Below are 22,907 nucleotides of genomic sequence, written 5' to 3'. Positions count from 1 at the left end.
ATGCATTAAGCACATAACAGTGCCAGTAGAAACCCCACCTGTCCTCCAGGTCTCTGTGCTGTGACTCTAGACTCTTGTGGGAACTTTTCAGGCCTCCATGTTTGCCGATGAGGCCCTCGTACTCGGAGGCCTGTCTCTCATGCAGGGCAGCCAGTTTCTCATGGTCCCTTAGCAGCATCTCATAGGTGGACCTCAGGTCTTCCCTGTCCCTCATCGCCCCCTCCTTCTCGTTCTCCATACTGGACTGCTGCGTCGCCAGTTGGGCATTCTGGGCCATGAGAGCGCCACTCTGGGAGTTCAGCGTTGAGTTCTCAACCTAGGGGGGAAAACAAGACTTCTGATTGGACGATCTGAGCAGTCTGAACTTAATCAGGAAATGCCCTTAACTATAACAGTTTCTTCAAGGGTTTTGTCATGTCCTGCTCGGAATAGCAATAGATTAGATTCACTGATTATGTGAAAACCAGGGTAAGAACCCCACAAAATAATTTGAATAGACACCGGTGTCACTTCTGAACAACAGGGGGCACTGTGTACGCAGCCACCCTGTCCCTCTAGTCAACTCTGATGGTTGAGACGTTGCATGTCCTTGTCTGATTTGGATAGACATCAGTGGTCAAATGTTTTTTTGCCAGTACAAATCACAAGCACAGACATGTTCAAAGTTGTAATTAGTTTTGGCTTGCAGCAGAATGCAAGATTTTGTTGATCCGCTGCCAAAAAATACATCAAAATAGATGTTGTGGAGCAAAGCTCAATGAGAAAGGAATTATCTCTAGCCACGGGGCAGAGTGGAGAGAAGAGACACGCTTGGGGAGAGTTTAAACTACAATACAGGCTATAGATGCAGTGTAGACAAGGCCAGAAAATAGAGTTCAGGGCACAGCAGTGAGGGAGCAACAGAGGGAACCCGGGCTTACCTGGAGTTTGGCGTTCTGGGTCTGTAGTGTGGTGTTGTTCTCCTGTAGAGATGCAGTCTGTCTCTGCAGAGCCAGAATCTGGGCCTGCAGGTTACTGCTCTGGGTCTCTAGCTGCTTCATGTTGGTATGCAGGGCCTGCTTCTCTGCCTGGAGGGTGGCATTCTGGAGATGGTATAGACAGACAGACAAGATATACACAGGCATTATTTATATGCAGAGTCCTTCACACTTCAGTGACACATCACTGTCACATGCAGTATCTAAGACGGCTGTTTTTAGTTGTTCATTAGATAGAGTGTACTCACGTTCCTCTCCACCTCAATGAGGCGGTCTTTGACCTTGAGCAGTTCCCGGGTGGTCTCGTGGCTCTCCTTCTCCCACTTGTTGACGGCCTGAGAGTCCTCCCTGTCCCCTCCTCTGGGGGGTGAGCTCTGCACCATCCTCTCCTCCTCCTCCCTCTGTCGCAGGGCCTCATAGTTTTTCTTCACCTGGAAAGGTCAAAGGGTTAAACCTCCATCCCCCCAAATCTTCTAAAGATATACTGTTCTCTGTTCTGGCACCCCAGCAAGGGTTCTAGTTTTCGTCACAGAGTTGAAAAACGTGCTGTGGAGACTATTCTCTGTGTTTTCCAGGCTCCTGGTGCCTCAGGAATTGATAACATAATGAAAAAGGAATGAATACATAATACATGGCCTCAGAAGCATTTCAACGTTTCTCTGAGTCATGTGTTAACGAACATAACACAGAATCTCTCGGGGTTTATGTTTTGGTCTTCTGGACTGTTGTAATGTATTGTTTGGGAACTAACAGTTTTAAGCTCCTGGCGCAGTTGTTGGTTGAGGTTAGAGGACTCCTGCAGTCTGGCCTCCAAGGCAGCTATCTTCTCCTCCTTGATCTCCAGAGAAGACTTGAGAGTGGACTCTAGCTTGAACTCCAGCAGCTTGTACCTGCAGATAAGGGACATTCACAATCATTAAAGACCAAGGGTCTTCCCTGGAAAGAATTCAAGGTCTTGACAGTGTATTGATGGCAGAGTACCTACTATGAACCTTCATCGATGTGGTACCTTTGAGCAGCAGCATAGTGGTATGTGTGTGTGTGTGTGTTACCTGTCGTCGTCAGAGCTCTGCTCGGCCTGCAGCAACCTCTCCTTGTTAAGGCCTATCTTCTCCAGCTCGTGGGTCAGTTTCTCAAGATCATTGTTCATCTGCTGAGTCCGCAGTTTCTCACTCACCAGTTCCTGGAACATCAAACGCCAACCCAGAATCACTTTACATTTGTAATCCCTACACCCCAATCCTTTATTAATGAATAATATAATCTTATGAGGCACAGTGGAGTTCCAAGTTTCTGAAAATGTGTTGACAGAGTGCTCTGGTTCTATTACTTCGTGCATAATGCAGGCGCAATGACTGTAACAGAACTTTATCGATCATCTAAATGCACATTTGAAGCCTTATGGGCATTCACCCAATGCATTACAATATATCTCCTAACATTACAACATGCCTCTCTGGGGTAGTAGCGACACCATTACCTCTCGCAGAGTGACCAGGGTCTTCTTATCTATAGTGGCCTGTTTGACCAGCTCTTTGTTCTCTTTCTCCAGGTCTTTAAGGCGGTTGCAGGAGTCCTTGAAGGAGGTCATCTCCTTGCCCAGTGAGCGGTTCTCCTTCTCCAGGTGGCTGATCCTCAGGTTGTCCTCGTCCAGCTTGGAGTCCCTGATCTCCGCCTGCTGTCTCAGCCTCTTGTTTTCCTTCTCCAGCTGCTTCTTGTCCTTCTCCAGCTGAGAGCTCTCCTGCTCCAGAGTCTTATTCTCCTGCTCCAGCTGCTCCAGACGTTTGCTGGAGATTTTCAGTTCCTCCAGGCTCCTCTGCAGACTCTGGTTCTCCTGTTCTACGTCCTGCAGCTCCCCCTCTAGCTGCTGGATCTTGCGGCTGCTGTTCTCTAGGGATTTCTGCAGCCGCTGATTCTCCGTGTCCAGGCCCTGGTAGCTCACCTCCAGCCTCTCCGTCTTCCTGGAGGAGGCTTTGAGCAGCTCCAGGCTTCTCTTCAGCTGGCTCCTCTCGCTCTCCAGCTCCCGGTTCTCCAGTTCCAGCTGAGCCGCCTTGTTCCCGGCCGAGCGGAGCACCTCTGCAGCCCTGCGGAGCTTCAGGTTCTCCTCGTCCAGCTGGGCATTCTCCTTCTCCAGGGCCTCCAGCTGGAAGGAGGTGCTCCGCAGGCCTTCCACGTTCTTCTTCAAACGACGGCCCTCTGCCTCAAGCTCTGCGTTCTCCTTCTCCAGAGACGCCACCTGATGATTTGAGAGAATGTGGGAAAATGTATCAATTAATAAATGCTCCTCATTCAAAGTCCCATCTACTGTATATGATGGGGACACAGAATAGACAGCAGGTACACAGACAACTAGAGGTGAACTATACAGCCACCAATGCATGCAGAGAGGCAGACCTTGTCACAGGTGATGCCCAGGCTGGCTACTCGCTTCTGCAGGGCCTCGTTCTCCCTCTCCAGCCGCTGCGCCTCCACCTCCAGCTCCTCTGTCCTCTCGCCCTTCTCCTTGTACACCGCCAGGTCCTTACGCAGCTGCTTACGCTCAAACTCCAGCTTGTTGAGCTTGGAGCTGGTCTCCCGGATGGACTCGTGCAGCACGCGGTTCTCCTTCTCCACGTCTTTGACCCGCGCCTCAGGGCCCACCTGGGAGCGTTGCCTCAGCGACGAGACGGTATTGGTCAGATGCTCGTTCTCCTGCTCCAGGCCTTTCACCTGGGACACGACATAGAGGACGTCAGAGTGGCAGTATGGTAGGTCAACTCAAGTCATGTTTCAGTATAGTGTTAATATGAAGAGAACCCTGAGTCTTTCCTGAATATGGGAACTGAGAAGACTATACCTAGGGTCCTGATTTCTTCCTAGTTAACGCTGTAGTGTAGGTTCACCAGAGATCTGGCTTGTATCCATGTCTTCTCACTGTAAACATCATCAATCTAAACACCCTGTGACCTCATTACACTATGTCTGCTTTATCCCCCAAGCCACACAGAGGTCTCCAACTAGTTGGGAGAATGCAAGCACAAAGACTGCTATCTCCTAAGAAAACTCGATCTGGATACATAGGTAGTAATGTCATTTGGAGACTCTTGAAACCAGACCAGATCAAAACAAATTCAGTCCCTCGACCCACCGTGTGTGTGTGTGTGTGTGTACCTGTCTCTCAGAATTCTCCCTCAGCGTCTCCAGGGTTTTCTCCAGCAGAGCCTTCTCCTTCATCAGGTCGGTGCCAAGATGCTCTGCACTGTGCAGACTCTCCCTTTCTGTGTTCAGCTCACTCTCCAGCTGCACCAGCTGCAGGCACACACAGGACACACACTGTTACCATGACACCCAGTCACTTAGATCACAGACACAATGAGAGTGTGCAGTACAGGCAGGTGCTTGTCTACCATACCATTACCCATCACAGTTGGGCACCATTCTATTGGGATTCGGTCACTGTTAAATTGAAGAGCCTGTTTTTGAATTTTAATTTGCAAAAATAAAACTGAATTGACGCTGATTATGCTATTTATATTTCTCTAGTCACAGTGGCAGTGTTGTGATACATGTCCTTTATTAAAGGGACTCGTAGGCAGGTCCATATAAAGCCCTTCTGATGAATCTTGCACAAGCCTTGGTTTGTGCAAGCTGGAACGACTCATAGGAGCCGATCTCCTGTTTCTGTGGCGTGAGGCAGCTTGATGTACAAGTACACGCCCTGGACAGGATGCTGGTCTACAGGGTGAACTCTTCACAAGGCAGACTGATTATTACTAATCATATCATAGATATCCCACAAGCACCTAATTCTGTCAAAGCAGCTTAACTCAAAACTGCCTACGTATTGCTCATCTACGGGCAGCCAGTTAAACAGCCAGTTAAACTGTTATTGTACAAGAGCTCCTGCTTGGATTCACTTTAAAATGGGCTCTCATAAAGACCGATCCAGTGGTGCTGCCTAACACAGTCTTACCTCTTGTCTTTGTGTGAGAAAGGCACATTTCATGCATTCTATGCGGAGAGCACAGAGAAGGCTTAAGTGTCTGAAAATAGCCGAGAGTTAGCTTATGGAGTGTCCTTCAAGTGTCAAGTCTGAGAGAGAATAGGAAACGGTCTTCAAGAATTACTCTGTTCTTTCAATTCCCTCTGGTGTCATGGAGCTAAGGGGCCTGAAAGCCAAGTCCTGGGGTGAAAACTAGGGGGCTGGAACAAGACGCTACTGTAGGGGTAAAGAGCAAACAGCCATTGTTATGTTGTTGATGCAAGGAACAAGTGTGGAGCCCATGTTGGGTGGGCTAGAGAAGGGGAAATGTTCAGGAAGCAAGTGAGTGGAATTCAGTATATATTCTATACAAGTATAGAAGCTGCTCTGACCCTCTGGGTGAGCCTCTGGTTCTCCTTGTCAGCCTTGAGGAGACGTGCAGGGACGTGTTTGCTGGCAGAACCTCTCAGCTCCTCCACAGTCTTCAGCAGGGTCTGGTTCTCCTTCTCCAGCTTCAGCAGCCGGCTGGATGTCAGCTCATTCACCTCGTGGCCCAGGGACTTCTGAGGCACTGCACAATGAAACCATCTATGGTTAGGCACACAACAACATACTGTATGCAAATGCTACAGGTTCTGTTATAGTGGTAAGAGGTCCCCCAAGGGAAGAGGAAGTATGGAATATCCCTAACTGTAGTTACTGACAGGGTTTATCCTGATCCAAAACCAGTTAACCCCATTAACATCGTTCCAAATCCAGGCCCAGTGCTAATCTGGGTCTTGGAGTCATTGAATATTAATTACAGGAGTTAGTCATGTGTAGATAAACCCTGTCCAATCTGTTGTGTGTGTATAAAGGACCAAAGCCAGGGCCAGGGTTGGAGCCAGAGCCCCAGTGCTGAGGGCTGCTGCTCCAGGCTGCTCACCCTCTGTCAGGTCAGGGGTCATGGAGAGCTGCTGTAGTTCCCACCCCAGGTGGAGAGACTCGTCCATGCTCTGTTTCTGGGCCATCTCCAGGACCAGGTTCTCCTCTAGCAGCTCCTCAATACGCTTCCTGTCCATGTCCCGGTCCTAACAAACACACAGACAGACAACATACACATGACACACTGTCAGACGGCTCCCCAAAAGCTAAGCCTTACAGTATAGTATGGACATTCATCAGAGATGACTACAAGATGGCTCCAAAAAATCAGCTTGTAAAATCAGTCATATCACTATGTCTGTTTGATTCCTCTGATCCCACACACAAAACACACTCAGTTTCCCTCTGTCCTTTACCATTTCCATGTCGTGGATCTTGGATTTGAGCTGCAGGCTCTCCTTCTCCAGCTCGTGGAGTTTGTCAGAGCGAGCCCTGGTTCCTTCCAGCTGGTCCTCTAGCATGGCCTTGGTCTCCAGCAGAACCTGGTTGTCCTCCTTCAGCTCCTGTAGGACCCAGCAGATTTCACACATACGTCAACCACAGCCATATCACTACTACCATCCCCACAACCACGCATTCAACCAACATTGGGACAACAGGTCAATACATTTATGTTCCACCCAATGAATGCTTCACTGACACGTCAAGCTTGTTGGGTGCTATTTCTTTGTTTGGCGTACCTCTACTCTGGCTTTGTAGAACTCAATGTCGTAGAGCCTCTCCTTGTAGCGTCCCACTTCACTCTCCAGCTTGTCCACTCTGACGGCCTTCTCCCTCAGAGCGTCCAGCTCGTCACGATATGCCCTGGCAGAACGGGCGTCCGACAACAACTGCAGGCTCTGGAGGGGACAAACGAAACACTACATGTCAGTGTCACACTCATACAAGATATTTGTTTCACACGGACTCCCACTATATACATGCATTGTGCCAGGCAAAATTCATATTGGTAAACAAACACGCCATGGACTGTATAGGTGGACACCATATAGGTAAACACACATGGCAGTAATACACAGAGGCAGGCTGAAGCTCCTCTTAGTCAATAGTGTCATGAGTCAGTCATCTTCTCTGGAAGAGGGATTTGAAATGACCCCACACACACACACACACACACACACACACACACACACACACACACACACACACACACACACACACACACACACACACACACACACACACACACACACATTATAAGCAGCTCTGCCATGTTGTTGTGGTGGGCCCTACTCCCTAACGCTGCAAATTATGTTTACAACAAAGACAACATCTAAGGGGTTAGCCAAGCTATAAATAGCTCAGCTGCTAATTGGTTAAGGGCATTAACCTAATGATTAAGAAAGTAAAACAGAAGGTGGTGGCAATGGTTTGATGTGTTGTATAACTCTGAGGGCAGTCAGGACACCAGAGGTGACATGAGGTCTCATGGGTGGAGCTTTGGTCTAGTGGTCTGGGCCAGCTTTGTGTGACACATCTGGCATAGCTCAGCAGCACGGTTAGTGTATCGCTTATGTGTGAAAGTGTGTAGCTGGAGTTCAGGAGAGACACGTTGGTTCATGGCAGACAGATACTGTAGTGTGTAGCTGGAGTTCAGGAGAGACACGTTGGTTCATGGCAGACAGATACTGTAGTGTGTAGCTGGAGTTCAGGAGAGACACGTTGGTTCATGGCAGACAGATACTGTAGTGTGTAGCTGGAGTTCAGGAGAGACACGTTGGTTCATGGCAGACAGATACTGTAGTGTGTAGCTTGAGTTCAGGAGAGACATGTTGGTTCATGGCAGACAGATACTGTAGTGTGTAGCTGGAGTTCAGGAGAGACACGTTGGTTCATGGCAGACAGATACTGTAGTGTGTAGCTGGAGTTCAGGAGAGACATGTTGGTTCATGGCAGACAGATACTGTAGTGTGTAGCTGGAGTTCAGGAGAGACACGTTGGTTCATGGCAGACAGATACTGTAGTGTGTAGCTGGAGTTCAGGAGAGACACGTTGGTTCATGGCAGACAGATACTGTAGTGTGTAGCTGGAGTTCAGGAGAGACACGTTGGTTCATGGCAGACAGATACTGTAGTGTGTAGCTGGAGTTCAGGAGAGACACGTTGGTTCATGGCAGACAGATACTGTAGTGTGTAGCTGGAGATCAGGAGAGACATGTTGGTTCATGGCAGACAGATACTGTAGTGTGTAGCTGGAGTTCAGGAGAGACACGTTGGTTGATGGCAGACAGATCATGTGTATTGATGTATTAAGTGGTGTAATGCTGTTGCTAAGTCATGTGATGTGGTTTGGGAGCTCTGTCTGACATCAGCTGTAATTGACTCCCTCTGTTTACTCAGCAGTGTTGACATTCTGTGGCACACATAATGTCAACGCTGTAACACGTAGCAAATCATTCAAAAGCAGCGGTAAAATAACAATGTGGAGGCTATATACAGCAGGTACCGGTACGGAGTCAATGTGGAGGCTATATACAGCAGGTACCGGTACGGAGTCAATGTGGAGGCTATATACAGCAGGTACCGGTACAGAGTCAATGTGGAGGCTATATACAGCAGGTACCGGTACAGAGTCAATGTGGAGGCTATATACAGCAGGTACCGGTACAGAGTCAATGTGGAGGCTATATACAGCAGGTACCGGTACAGAGTCAATGTGGAGGCTATATACAGCAGGTACCGGTACAGAGTCAATGTGGAGGCTATATACAGCAGGTACCGGTACACAGGTAGAGTCAATGTGGAGGCTATATACAGCAGGTACCGGTACAGAGTCAATGTGGAGGCTATATACAGCAGGTACCGGTACAGAGTCAATGTGGAGGCTATATAGTCAATGTGGAGGCTATATACAGCAGGTAGTCAGAGTCAATGTGGAGGCTATATACAGCAGGTACCGGTACGGAGTCAATGTGGAGGCTATATACAGCAGGTACCGGTACGGAGTCAATGTGGAGGCTATATACAGCAGGTACCGGTACGGAGTCAATGTGGAGGCTATATACAGCAGGTACCGGTACAGAGTCAATGTGGAGGCTATATACAGCAGGTACGGAGTCAATGTGGAGGGTACGGAGTCAATGTGGAGGCTATATACAGCAGGTACCGGTACGGAGTCAATGTGGAGGCTATATACAGCAGGTACCGGTACGGAGTCAATGTGGAGGCTATATACAGCAGGTACCGGCACGGAGTCAATGTGGAGGCTATATACAGCAGGTACCGGTACAGAGTCAATGTGGAGGCTATATACAGCAGGTACCGGTACGGAGTCAATGTGGAGGCTATATACAGCAGGTACCGGTACAGAGTCAATGTGGAGGCTATATACAGCAGGTACCGGTACAGAGTCAATGTGGAGGCTATATACAGCAGGTACCGGTACAGAGTCAATGTGGAGGCTATATACAGCAGGTACCGGTACAGAGTCAATGTGGAGGCTATATACAGCAGGTACCGGTACAGAGTCAATGTGGAGGCTATATACAGCAGGTACCGGTACAGAGTCAATGTGGAGGCTATATACAGCAGGTACCGGTACGGAGTCAATGTGGAGGCTATATACAGCAGGTACCGGTACAGAGTCAATGTGGAGGCTATATACAGCAGGTACCAGGTACAGAGTCAATGTGGAGGCTATATACAGCAGGTACCGGTACGGAGTCAATGTGGAGGCTATATACAGCAGGTACCAGAGTCAATGTGGAGGCTATATACAGCAGGTAGGTACGGAGTCAATGTGGAGGCTATATACAGCAGGTAGTACAGAGTCAATGTGGAGGCTATATACAGCAGGTACCGGTACAGAGTCAATGTGGAGGCTATATACAGCAGGTACCGGTACAGAGTCAATGTGGAGGCTATATACAGCAGGTACCGGTACGGAGTCAATGTGGAGGCTATATACAGCAGGTACCGGTACGGAGTCAATGTGGAGGCTATATACAGCAGGTACCGGTACGGAGTCAATGTGGAGGCTACAGCAGGTATACAGAGTCAATGTGGAGGCTATATACAGCAGGTACCGGTACAGAGTCAATGTGGAGGCTATATACAGCAGCAGTCAATGTAGGCTATATACAGCAGGTACCGGTACAGAGTCAATGTGGAGGCTATATACAGCAGGTACCGGTACGGAGTCAATGTGGAGGCTATAAACAGCAGGTACCGGTACGGAGTCAATGTGGAGGCTATATACAGCAGGTACCGGTACAGAGTCAATGTGGAGGCTATATACAGCAGGTACCGGTACGGAGTCAATGTGGAGGCTATATACAGCAGGTACCGGTACGGAGTCAATGTGGAGGCTATATACAGCAGGTACCGGTACGGAGTCAATGTGGAGGCTATATACAGCAGGTACCGGTACGGAGTCAATGTGGAGGCTATATACAGCAGGTACCGGTACAGAGTCAATGTGGAGGCTATATACAGCAGGTACCGGTACAGAGTCAATGTGGAGGCTATATACAGCAGGTACCGGCACGGAGTCAATGTGGAGGCTATATACAGCAGGTAACGGAGTCAATGTGGAGGCTATATACAGCAGGTACCGGTACAGAGTCAATGTGGAGGCTATATACAGCAGGTACCGGTACAGAGTCAATGTGGAGGCTATATACAGCAGGTACCGGTACGGAGTCAATGTGGAGGCTATATACAGCAGGTACCGGTACAGAGTCAATGTGGAGGCTATATACAGCAGGTACCGGTACAGAGTCAATGTGCGGGGGCACCGGTAAGTTGAGGTAATTGAAGTAATATGTACATGTAGGTAAAATTATTAGAGTGACTATGCATAGATAATAACAGAGAGTAGCAGCAGTGTAGAAAAGGGGGGGTACAAATAGCCTGGGTAGCCATTTAATACAGTTCTGTGCCGTACTGAGTTGTTATATATTGCTGTGTACTGTATTGAGTTGTTCTGTATGGCCCTGTGGTGTACTGAGTTGTTCTGTATGGCCCTGTGCTGTATTGAGTTGTTTTGTATGGCCCTGTGGTGTAATGAGTTGTTCTGTATGGCCCTGTGGTGTAATGAGTTGTTCTGTATGGCTCTGTGGTGTAATGAGTTGTTCTGTATGGCCCTGTGGTGTAATGAGTTGTTCTGTATGGCTCTGTGGTGTATTGATTTGTTCTGTATGGCTCTGTGCTGTACTGAGTTGTTCTGTATGGCCATGTGGTGTAATGAGTTGTTCTGTATGGCTCTGTGCTGTATTGATTTGTTTTGTATGGCTCTGTGCTGTACTGAGTTGTTCTGTATGGCCCTGTGCTGTATTGAGTTGTTTTGTATGGCCCTGTGCTGTATTGATTTGTTTTGTATGGCTCTGTGCTGTATTGAGTTGTTTTGTATGGCTCTGTGCTGTATTGAGTTGTTTTGTATGGCTCTGTGCTGTAGTAGGTAGATTTGTCCTGCACCTCTTGCTGAACCCTCTTATTTTCAGTCTCCATGTTGTCCAGTTCCTGTCTGCAGTCCAGCAGCTGCTCACTCTTCTCCTCCCTGAGAGAGAGAGAGAGAGAGAGAGACAGAGAGGGAGAGAGAGAGAGAGAGAGACAGGGAGAGAGAGAGAGAGAGAGAGAGAGAGAGAGAGAGAGAGAGAGAGAGAGAGAGAGAGAGAGAGAGAGAGAGAGAGAGAGAGAGAGAGAGAGAGAGAGAGAGAGAGAGAGAGAGAGAGAGAGAGACAGGGAGAGAGAGAGAGACAGGGGAGAGAGAGAGAGAGAGAGAGAGAGAGAGAGAGAGAGAGAGAGAGAGAGAGAGAGAGAGAGAGAGAGAGAGGAGACAGGGAAAGACAGGGGAGAGAGAGAGAGAGAGAGAGAGAGAGAGAGGGAGATAGGGAAAGACAGGGGGAGAGGGAAAGCAAGCGAGGGGGAGAAGAGAGAGATTGAGAGACAAACATGAGAAACCGAGAGAGAGAGAAAGGGGGAGAAGAGAGAGAGAGAAAAGATAGTGAGAGAGAAGGGGGAGGAGAGAGAGAAAAGAGAGAGAAGGGGGAGAAAAGAGTGAAGAGAGAGAGAGAGAGAGAAGAAGGGGGTTGGAGAGAGAGGAGAGAAGAAGAGAGAAAAGAGAGAGAGAAAGAGAAGAGAGGGAGAAGAGAGAGAGAGAAGGGTGGGAGAAGACAGAGAAGGGGGAAGAGAGAAGGGGAGAAGACAGAGAAGGGGGAGAAGACAGAGAGAGAAGGAGGGAGAAGACAGAGAAGGGGGAGAAGACAGAGAAGGGGGAGAAGACAGAGAGAGAAGGAGGGAGAAGACAGAGAGAGGAGGGAGAAGACAGAGGAGGGGGAGAAGACAGAGAGAGAAGGAGGGAGAAGACAGAGAAGGGGGAGAAGACAGAGAAGGGGGAAGAAGACAGAGAGAGGAGGGAGAAGAGAGAAAGAGAAGGAGGAGAAGAGAGAAAGAGAAGAAGAGAGAGAAGAGAGAAGGGGGGAGAAGACAGAGAGAGAAGGAGGGAGAAGACAGAGAGAGGAGGGAGAAGAGAGAAAGAGAAGGAGAAGAGAGAAAGAGAAGGATGAGAAGAGAGAAGGATGGGAGAAGACAGAGAGAGGAGGGAGAAGACAGAGAGAGAAGGAGGAAGAAGAGAGAAAGAGAAGGAGGAGAAGAGAGAAAGAGAAGAGAGAAGAGAGGGAGAAGAGAGAGAGCGAGTAAGAGAGAAGGGGGGTGCAAGAGAAAAAAAGAGAGACATTGTAAAACACATTCACATATGTACGCATTTGAAAAACACCATTCCTCACAAACAAACCCATAACTGTCCCACACAAATATTTGTTTCTGTTTTCTTTAAAGTTGCCTTGAGACACTGGAATTTTTACTTAGATGTGTACCCAGCAGAAAGGAATCCATGGACCTCTTTCCTTACTGGGCCAGGTCAGCTGGTTTGCTTATGGGTGTGTGTGGGTCGGGGGCCGGGGATAGGGTTATTTACCAAATGATACAAACATATTTCAACTGAAATATACAAAATAGGACCACAAAAACAACCTACAAATGACCTCACAACCAACTTTCCATGACATGCAAATCTCTAACTGTAGAGCTGCCTTGCTTTGGTTCCACCGGCTCTTTATAATCCAGCAAATCCAGATAACATCTGGTTAATTGTGTAACATGCCAATAGATTCCTTTCTTCCCCATGTCTCTGACTAGACTGACTTCAGACCCCCTCAACCCAGCATGAGCAGCAAATAGAGCCCAAATCACAACATCAGGTTCTTCTGTTAATGGATTTGCTCTATTGTGACGCCGTAATAGACAGGCAATGCAACCTAAATGCAATTTGTATGGCCTCCTGCTGTTTATTTAGATGCGACAGCGACTCGGCTTGGGAGCAGGTTGGGGCTTGCTGAGGCTGAGGGAGGCCAGTCCTGCTGGCTGCCGGTCGGTGAGGAATGAAGAATGTGCCACACAGAGCCTTGAAGAGGACCGTGCATTCCTCAAATGAGCTGAGATGCTTTCCAGTCTCCCTGGTCCAGATTAGTGATCTCTACTTGGGTCTGCTATTGGCTGGAGGAATTATTATCACTGTTCTGTTCCACACTTCCTGTGATGTGCATGTTGAAATCAGAGGCTTGAGCAGCTAGCTTTGAGAGTGGAATAAAACTCACGTTCTGCTGCTGTTGCTACAGCTGCTTTTGGTGAGCACAGGGTTCACGCACGCGGGCGCACACACACATTTCCAGTGTGTACCTTGTGTGTCTGGAGCCTTTTAATCTCATCCCACAATAGATCATGTCATCAGACATTCAGTCTCGCCACAGCAGTAAAACAACTTTTCAACACCTAAGAGTGTTTCCCCAAGTTTCATTTAGGCCCTAATAAAGAGAGTAGATGACAGACTAGGCTCAACACAAAGCTGCTCATCCACTGTGAACCTGTGTGGGTGACAGCACTGAGCCTGCAGCAGCTCTGAGTCACTAACAACCGTGATACCATGGTCTACCAACATTTTACAGTCTACCATTCACATTAGACAATGTGCCATACTGTCGTTCTACAGAACCTGACAGGATTGAGATTGCGACTGGGTCTTTAGGGGCCATATCGTCATCTATATCTACACAATCTATTCCTGCATTCCTCTTAACACCAGGTTTTGTACTGAAGTTAAAAAACATGAAAATTAAGCATATTTTCTAAATATATTCTGCCGGAGCTATGGTCACATGGTCATTTTACTGTGCCCTCAGGAGGACCTTCCCTGGCAATCAGTAGACAGTAGAACACAGTGGATCTCTATGTATTGGGTTTAACAGACAATGATCCCTTTCCCTCGAGTGTTGGTGCTTCACAGTGTACAATGACCAGAAATCTGAGAAAAAGAAGTGGAATTCAATAGATTTTGTGCTCTGTAGGTCAAAGACACATAAAGAAGAACTATAATGCCCTGTCATGGAATCATCTGATCTGGGCCAAATCCCCAGACATCTGAGTCGGTATCAGTCGGAGACAGCATCAGGACTGGCCTGGGTGACAGGAGCCGTATGTGATTATGTATCATCTCCACAGGAGACTACACTATATGCACTCCTGCAGAGAAACAGTCTGCAGCTTCTATGGCTGACACCATTTAGTCAACTGGTCCACTGTTCGGTCGATAGACTGTTGGTCGACCGAGATTTAGCGGAGCGGTCGCAAATCTAAAACATGTTTTATGTCTGTTTGGCTCCTGTCTCAGTGGACTAATCCATTATGGAGGCCGCAGGGATGGCACAGTCCAAGAAGAAGGGGAGTGTGGTTAAGATGCACGAGTTGCATCGCTCTCCAGAATGCCAATTTGTGCACATTCATTGTGTGAATTGTCTGTCCTTTGTTAGTGCCTATCAATTCCCCATTACATACGTCAGTATTACATTTACAGTTAATCCCCATCATTTCTAATCTACAATGTTTGTTTGGTTACAGTAATTTCTGTTAATGCATTCAATATGTAAATATTACAGTCGTTTACTGTTTTCATTGTCGGAGTGGACACGTTGTTTGCAAGGCTTACAACCTATGCTACACTTGTGAGAAACAAGTTTTGGTTTATTTCATTCCATTTACGAGTGTTGTCAATTTATTCATTGTCTTTTGTTTGGAGCTCTCCTGTCTATGTTGAGTAAGGATGCGGATCTAATTACGCATAGAAGTAGGCCAAATGTATAACTGTGCCAATGTGGGGATGTCTGATAGTATTTTTGATTGTCGTATTTCACCACCACTTGGCTAATGAGCTGTGGAGCTTCTCAAAAGTATTTATTTTCTTCACCTCAAAAGTCTGTTATGAGAATGACAATAGTTCCTCCCTTTCAATAACCCCCGAAATGTCATGCTCTGATTTGGTGGAAACATCTGTGTCACTGCATGGGAAACGAGGACCCAAAATAATTTATATAATGTTGCAAGTTTGCTAGTGCAGGCTTCAGGCCGGACACAGGTGATAGTTGATACAATGTTTCAGGTTCGTTGCAGACAGGTCATGCGTCGCAAATGTGATTCATATGATATTTATTTTATACCTATAGAAGTAACTTTTAGATTTGAATCATTTAGATTAACCACACAACAATGATTTGGAGATAAGAAGTCGTTATGCATGGAATTGTGCATATGAAAATCATAACTGGCACGCAGATCGGAAGAAATTGTAAGATAAATTGTAAACTTTCTACATGAAAAAGGTTTCCGACCCCTGGTGTAGCCTATTACCAGTTACTTCAGAATCCGCAAAGGTCAGCACCACCAGAAGGAGCTAACAGTTTTTTATTCTGGTTATCTTGAGGTCTGGCTCCCTCTTGAGTCATTTGTCCTAATTATTTTAGTGTGCTTAAAGCATCAGACAAGCTCAGTGCATTTTTTAGTTGGGTGCAGCACTAGCAGCTTCACTGATATCTTCTGGAGTTATGATCATCGTAAAATGCCCGATACCTCAGAACTGGTTCGAATGCCAACAGCATTACTGGACAAACCATTTCAATCTTTTGATGGACTTGATGAAGAGAATCCACAGAGTCAGCAGCTTAGTTTGTGCATTCTTAAACACTTCCCCCTGAAACAAAGAAAGCTTATCGTAACAACCCCTCCCTTTCATAAACTGACCACTGGCCTTTGTCTCTGCCAAGGCTAATGGACTCTGAAGAGGAAGTTGATTATGACACTGCAAAAAGGTCGAGCACTATCACGCCAAAACAGTAGCATAGAACCACTTGCGTCTTATTGAGAGGCTGCAGGAAATGTTTTCTCCTCGAACAATACCCGTGACATGTAATGATTTTTAGCTCTGCAATTAGTGTCCTGCTTTTGCTGTTCTCTCCGGTTAGCGTTAGAGTGCTATATGAACTGGAAAACAGAGAACAAGATACTCCTCAAAAGACAGAGAGAGAGCTGAGTCACGGCTCCCAGCTCCAATGGCACACAGTTCTGGGAAAGCAGCAGGTGAATGTTTTATTTTATTTGACCTTTATTTAACTAGGCAAGTCAGTTAAGAACAAATTCTTATTTTCAATGACGGCCTAGGAACAGTGGGTTAACTGCCTGAATGCAGTGTCAAATTTAGACACTGCTAGACAGTACATGGGACACCCACAGTACTTATAGGATACCTGTAGGAAGCTTACACAACTTCTGAGAACCAATGGTGTGTTTAGAGATCCAACAGACATTTTGCAGTCTACCACTACAGACTTACTCAGAAGGGCCAATGGGGTGCGTACAGAGCTGGTGAAAGGCCAACGGGGGAACTTACAGCTCCTGGCGCAGACGTCTGATCTTGGCCTTGGCGTCGGCCAGCTCCACAGACAGGTGCTGCCGGCTCTCTGTGCGGCGCATGCTGGGCGAGTCGTTGGGCGACTGGGCACAGAACGGCTGGGGAGAGTACAGTCCACAGTCCCTCTCCTGGGTCAGCTCCACGATGGTCTGGAAGGACACAACACAACTCACAGACCATGGCTATGATCATGTATCCTACACACATCATATACACCGAGTGTACAACACATTAGGAACACCTGCTCTGTCCATGACATAGACTGACCAGGTGAATAAAGGTGAAAGCTATGATCCCTTATTGATGTCACTTGTTAAATCCACTTCAAATCAGTGTAGATGAAAAGGAGGAGACAGGTTAAAGAAGGATTCTTAAGCCTTGAGACATAGATTGTGCCCTTCAGAGGGTGAATGGGCAAGACAAAATATTTAAGTGCCTTTGAACGGGGTATGGTAGTAGGAGCCAGTGTGTTAAGAACTGCAACGCTACTGGGTTTTTCACGCTCAACAGCTCCCGTGTGTATCAAGAATGGTCCACCACCCAAAGGACATCCAGCCAACTTGACACAACTGGGGGAAGCATTGGAGTCAACATGTGAAACGCTTTTGACACCTTGTAGAGTTCATGCCCAAGCAAAATGAGGCTGTTCTGAGGGCAAAAGGGGTGCATCTCAATATACATGTTTATACACAAAGTGTATACCTGAGACATGTGTCACGCCTTCCTTACTTGAAATGATCGGCCCAAGTCGAAGTCAAGGAACAAATTGCTTACAACCGTGTTAGATCATTGATCACAATGATGGTCAAAGTAGTTGTCAGGCAGGGTATTGAAGATTGAGTATACTGAGGGTGTGGTTTGCACTACATAGTCTACCATATGTTGCGTCAGGCTGCCCTGCTTTTCTGTCTGCTCAGTCTGGGAGGTGTGAGCTTAGGGACATGACTCCGATTAGGACGGGCCTCTGAGGGAAGAAGCAGCAGCACCTAGACACCGGGACCAGTTACTTAAATGGAAACCCCAAACATAATGAAAAGCCAAGTACTAATTGGCCTAATGCTGTTACGGTTTAAAGGTGAATTGGGCTGGGTTTGAAGATAAGAGTGGGAAAAAACATTGGGTTTAAATGGTCTGTGAAAAAGAGAGGAAATCAAACAATATCTTCCCATCATCGTCATTTTAGTTCACCCCACTACCCTCCTCCTCCGTTTATAACCCAGTGGCCATGCAAGGAAATGGGCTTTTAATGAAGAGCGTCTGGTTTCCAGAGGAGATCTGGAGATCATTATCACCCCACCCCCCTCCCCTGTCCGCCCCTCTGGCCAATAGAATGCTGGGACTGCTGCTCTACCAGGCCATGGCAGTTGTATGGGTGGGCCATGCTTAATCAGACTGCTCTAGGTTCAACTCACACACATGTCATATAAATGCACAGACAGACACCATCCAGACTCTATATAGATTGTTAACAATTTTCCACCCTTCTTCATTAAGACAACCTTTTCTGTACTCTCTTGTGGGGTGAGTTAAAAATGCACCAATGTTTCAGACATGTACCTCCAGCTGGTCGTCTCTCTCGTCCACTATGCGTTTGAGATGGAAGGCCATGTTCCTGGAGAAGGAGTCCAGGTCCTCTGGGGGCAGCTCGCCCCCATCCAGCCACTGCAGGTCCACAACATTCTCCTTGTTGTGGGTCACCTTCAAAACAACAGCATAGAGTCATCTCACTCTGCCAGCCAATACACAGAGACCCAGGTGTGTTGACAGCAATAGAGAGCCAACTACTTTAACTCAAACAGCTGTGAAGTGTCTTTAAGCATGAAACACAGAGGATGCTGAAAGAATGCTGAAGGGTACTTATCACAGTAGGAGGACGTTCCTTCTCTTGCTAGAACAAAAGCGGTACCTGCTACGTGCTGACCTGGTAGCGACGACCCTACCGTTTCTACTTGTAGAATCGCAAACGCTCATCAGTGACCAACAACTTGACTTTGGGGCAATCAGAGCACACAAACCCGTACGTGGGGTAGCCAATACATTTTAAAAAAGGAAAGAGGGCATTTTCTGTACACCCACGGATGAGCCAGTCACACTTCATATGCTATGTAGGCTATGGGATGGTAGCTAGCTAAGTACACATGCAATGCACACAACACTAAATACTTCCTCCAAGCTAGCTAACCACCGTAGCTAGAGTTGACATTATAATTAAAATCACAATGGATTAGCTAGTTTCCATGAAACAGCTGCCTGTGTTAGCTGCCAAGTTAGTGCAGTGTCCTTAGCTAGCTAGTTATGTTGTGCTACACTGGCACTGGCAGTGTGGGATTATGGAGAGTGATTTGAAAATGTTTCTTCGTCATCTTGCCTGTTAGTTATCTAGCTGTGGCCATCTGGCTAGTATCAACAAGAGCTTTCTACATAATTGCAACATTAGCGCAGCTAGCTTGGAATCTAGACCATAAGCAACATACACAGACATGCATTGCCAAACAACGCTAGCGTCACCTTCTGGTTAGGAGTATTTTAAGGCTGAATGTCTGACGACTTCCAAGGTCTTTGCTGTGTGAATAAACAAGCGATTGACTGCCGATACTCTGTTCAGAGATGCTAAGTACTCTCTGCAGGCAAATGTTTGACTATCCTACTGGTGTGTCTGAGCTGTTACATAACAAACTGGCCCAAAACAAACACAAGAGGTCTCAGGGTTTATGTTTTAACTAGATGCCCTCACAAAAATGTGTTTTTTTCTCATACCTCTTGGATGTGAGATGCTATGGCAGCTTTTGTGTCAAAGTCTAAGGTCTGGATCCTCTCGATGTACTCCTCTTTCTTCTCACACTGCAAACAAAAATAAGCAGTTTGGGGTTAGGATGACAGTCTGGAGACTGAGTGGAACATTTGTAGAGGTCTTCCTGAGGTCAGCTTCCGAAACACAGGAGAATGGCCTGAGTTGTGATTGGTTGGCTTTAAGGAAAGCGATGTCTGAAGGAATGTGTAGGTATTCTCTTAGTATATTATTTGGTAACCATGCGTTGTGAGCAGCTACTTTGTTCCTTCCTGTTGATGAGAGTAAGGGAGATAGGACTGTCCGCTTAGAAAAATGCAGACATTTTGCATTAACTATTATTTTATTTGCCTTTAACCTGTAATCAAATCATGATGGGGAAAAAAACACCGACTTCACACAGACAGATGAGACGGATACACATTTCCCTTAAGGAGTCTTTGAGAAGTAGCCTGTTCAGAGCCCCTGAACAGTGAGCTAAGTGTGAACGAGAACGACAGTGTGAGGTTAGCATCTCTCTTGCTAGGGCGCTGGTTATGTATGATGCATCGTCATCGTTACTCCAGCCAGGCTCAGGGCAGAGACAGAGACACGGGTTGGTTCAGGGAGCAGCCCCTCTGACCCCTCTCTGACCTGTTACCAGGACAGCCAGGACAGACCACCTGTCACAGTGCCAACTGCCGAGGAAGAGGAAACGGGGAACTAAAGCTAGTCTGAGTGAGAATGACAAATTTGACTCACATTACTCATATAAACTGTAGCTGTGTTAACACTTGTCTGAACAATAATGCCGAGGGTTATAGATGTTCAGGAACTAGTGAGTAAGAGCTACTTATAACAGTAGTAGAAAGAGGGTTCATCCTACAGGAGTATGGTAATGTTATTAGACTGCTGACAGATGATTTAGGCGGTGGCGAGTCTAAGACTTACCTGGACGGCACAGCCAAGCAACAGCAACAAAAGCTTCCTCATCTCCTCCAGTCCTTGCTCTGCAGACACAAAGAGATTGTCAATTAGCGTTTTACTACCATTGATAACCATTATACTAGCATCGATTTGATTACACTTTTTACACATTTTATATTCGACTGTAGCTGTTAAACTTCCCGGGGATTTGCCCCTAGTTTCAAATCCATTTCATAACCAAATCCCATGAACTTTTGCAAAAGGCTAAAAAGATAACTGCCCCCGCGGTCTCACAGATTGGCTGCGTACTACAGCCACGAGATGAGCCATTCAGGTAACCCTATTACACACATGTAAAACTGGTAATGCTTGCTGTCCCCAACCAAAAAGACTGTACTGTATTTTTCAGCCATCCAATCCGCTAGGTATCATATGATGCCAAGCCACACATAGAAGAAATGAGAAAACAGCTGTTAGGAAGCTCACCAAGGCTGAGGTAATAATCTGTAGGATTATACTGTAAAATAATGAGCCAGGTGGTTTGTTTCTCTCTCTGTGTGTTTGTGTGTGTTAAGCTCATCAGCCCCAGGGGTAGAGAGCGGAGCTGGGCCATAAACACAGATTACTAACAACAGGCTTAGACAACCAGGCATGTTTATTCAGAAAAAGGGCCACGCAGCAATTATAACTACTGTAAATCCCCACCAGTAGATAAAACATCTTTACGGACAGCCATAATATCAATGGCAAGATCCTGTTGTAAGTGTATGCTATGGTGCATCCGTCTTCTCCATGTGGGTGCAGATGTTGGGTGTCTAGTGACAGCAGAGGTAGTGAGATTAGAAGGTTATTGGGTGTAGCCTATACAATGGAATATACGCTTCCAAGAGGCGGTGATAAATGTACTGCTTATAGTGCCAAGTCCACTAACGATAAAAGCCATGATAAACATTAATCACTAGCAACACTTCAGCTGAGCTATATCTTATATAATAATATATTATTATTATTATATATCTGTAACGAATCAACAACTGATCGTGACACAACAGTTTCACCAATCCTAATGGCATCCTCTTTGAAGACAAGATTTATCTCATTCCATGTGGATTTCTTACAGATGTACACACACGACATCTAGAGGATCACACATAAATCTCAGCTAAACTAACAGGATGTTTTTGGCCCAGACTGAAGCACCATTAGTAATAAAAATAACTGTAACTGGCCTATATTTGCAACCTCCTCGGTCCAGAACAGGAACTGCCTCAGAATATCAATTGAGAGAAGTAGGTCTGTTCTGTCAGCAGTGCAACTACAATCACAGAAAGAGGGAAAAGTCGACATGTAAACGTGTGAACTTCCATTTTAAGTGTTAAGGTCGCAGTGAGGAACTCAAATAATATTCTGATAGCCAGGATAAGGGTGGAACAGACGACGATTAGATGGTTTTAAGGCCCATGCTCACAATACATTATCAAAGCTAATCAATATCTATAAGGGAAATAGAGAGTAGCCGTTCTAGATTTCTAGTCGGAGTATAGAATGCCAGCAGTAACAAATGCCTTCTAAATGCTGTTTCCTCTAACTGAAAGCCTGTATAGTGATTTGGAAAGGCAAATCTTCTTGAGTGCTAAAGATAAGGAGCAGGCAGGCACTGGATGAATAATTTAAAGAGGCTGCCTGAACCAAGCATGTCTGAAGAGATAGCGAGAGAGAGAGAGTGAGCGAGCGAGCGAGAGAGAGAGAGAGAGATGGGGAGAGCAGGAAAGAGAAAGATGTGGTGAGAGAATGAGAGAGAAATAAAGAGGAGAGAAGGGGCAAGAAGAGAAGAGGAGGTTTAAAGTAGACGATGTCCCCTTGAGCAGCCCTGGCTCAGCAGACAGAGGGTTGGCTCCCCAGGCTTTGTTATCATAGTGCTCTATGTGCCTAGTGTGGTTCCTTCCCTCCTCCTTCCCTCCATCACTACACTCCCTTGTTCCTGGCAGGAAACTCACAGGGGCGCACGGACAGTGACGAACCCTTTAGAGTTGCATTCCTTCCTGCCCAGCTATTGTTCACAGGAACCTGGTGATGGGGGTTCTTCCGGGGAGCAGGGACCCAAGGCCTCTGAGTGACACTGGACCACACGTTTCCTCTGGTGGACGACAGTACAAGTCTACTGCGGCCCTGGCCTCTCTGTCATTTCATATCATCATATTAGTCATTTTCATCACAATGACAATATCTATTTTGTCAATGACAATTGGCCCAATCACTGTTATTCACTATATCTATAATGTAGTCAGTATATCTACAGTATAGTGTGGGTCAGTATATCTACAGTATAATGTGGGTCAGTATATCTATAGTGTGGGTCAGTATATCTACAGTATAATGTGGGTCAGTATATCTATAGTGTGGGTCAGTATATATCTACAGTATAATGTGGGTCAGTATATCTACAGTATAATGTGGGTCAGTATATATATGTGGGTCAGTATATCTATAATGTGGGTCCGTATATCTACAGTATAGTGTGGGTCAGTATATCTACAGTATAATGTGGGTCAGTATATCTATAGTGTGGGTCAGTATATCTACAGTATAGTGTGGGTCAGTATATCTACAGTATAAT

General features: G+C 46.5%; 1 protein-coding gene across 5 annotated transcripts in view; it reads right to left on the bottom strand.

Moving 5' to 3' along the window:
- Positions 1-22,907, bottom strand: part of LOC112253545 (girdin) — an 81,460-nt gene that overhangs the window by 15,551 nt on the left and 43,002 nt on the right. For all 5 annotated transcript variants that reach the window (XM_042323636.1, XM_042323638.1, XM_042323639.1 and 2 more), the window contains exons 5-21: positions 20,315-20,373; positions 19,354-19,437; positions 18,154-18,294; positions 16,576-16,745; positions 11,277-11,358; positions 6,543-6,701; positions 6,219-6,365; positions 5,864-6,008; positions 5,331-5,509; positions 4,128-4,265; positions 3,372-3,686; positions 2,458-3,213; positions 2,030-2,160; positions 1,729-1,867; positions 1,226-1,408; positions 921-1,082; positions 39-316 (exon numbers count right to left, since the gene is read on the bottom strand). In XM_042323636.1, the coding sequence (XP_042179570.1) occupies positions 39-316; positions 921-1,082; positions 1,226-1,408; positions 1,729-1,867; positions 2,030-2,160; positions 2,458-3,213; positions 3,372-3,686; positions 4,128-4,265; positions 5,331-5,509; positions 5,864-6,008; positions 6,219-6,365; positions 6,543-6,701; positions 11,277-11,358; positions 16,576-16,745; positions 18,154-18,294; positions 19,354-19,437; positions 20,315-20,373 (3,268 nt within the window). The remainder of the gene's footprint in view (positions 1-38; positions 317-920; positions 1,083-1,225; positions 1,409-1,728; positions 1,868-2,029; positions 2,161-2,457; positions 3,214-3,371; positions 3,687-4,127; positions 4,266-5,330; positions 5,510-5,863; positions 6,009-6,218; positions 6,366-6,542; positions 6,702-11,276; positions 11,359-16,575; positions 16,746-18,153; positions 18,295-19,353; positions 19,438-20,314; positions 20,374-22,907) is intronic.

The sequence above is a fragment of the Oncorhynchus tshawytscha genome, linkage group LG06 (genome assembly GCF_018296145.1).
Source record: "Oncorhynchus tshawytscha isolate Ot180627B linkage group LG06, Otsh_v2.0, whole genome shotgun sequence".
Lineage (NCBI taxonomy): Eukaryota > Metazoa > Chordata > Actinopteri > Salmoniformes > Salmonidae > Oncorhynchus > Oncorhynchus tshawytscha.
Note: the sequence above shows the minus strand (reverse complement) of the source record. Positions and strands in the feature narration are given on the sequence as shown.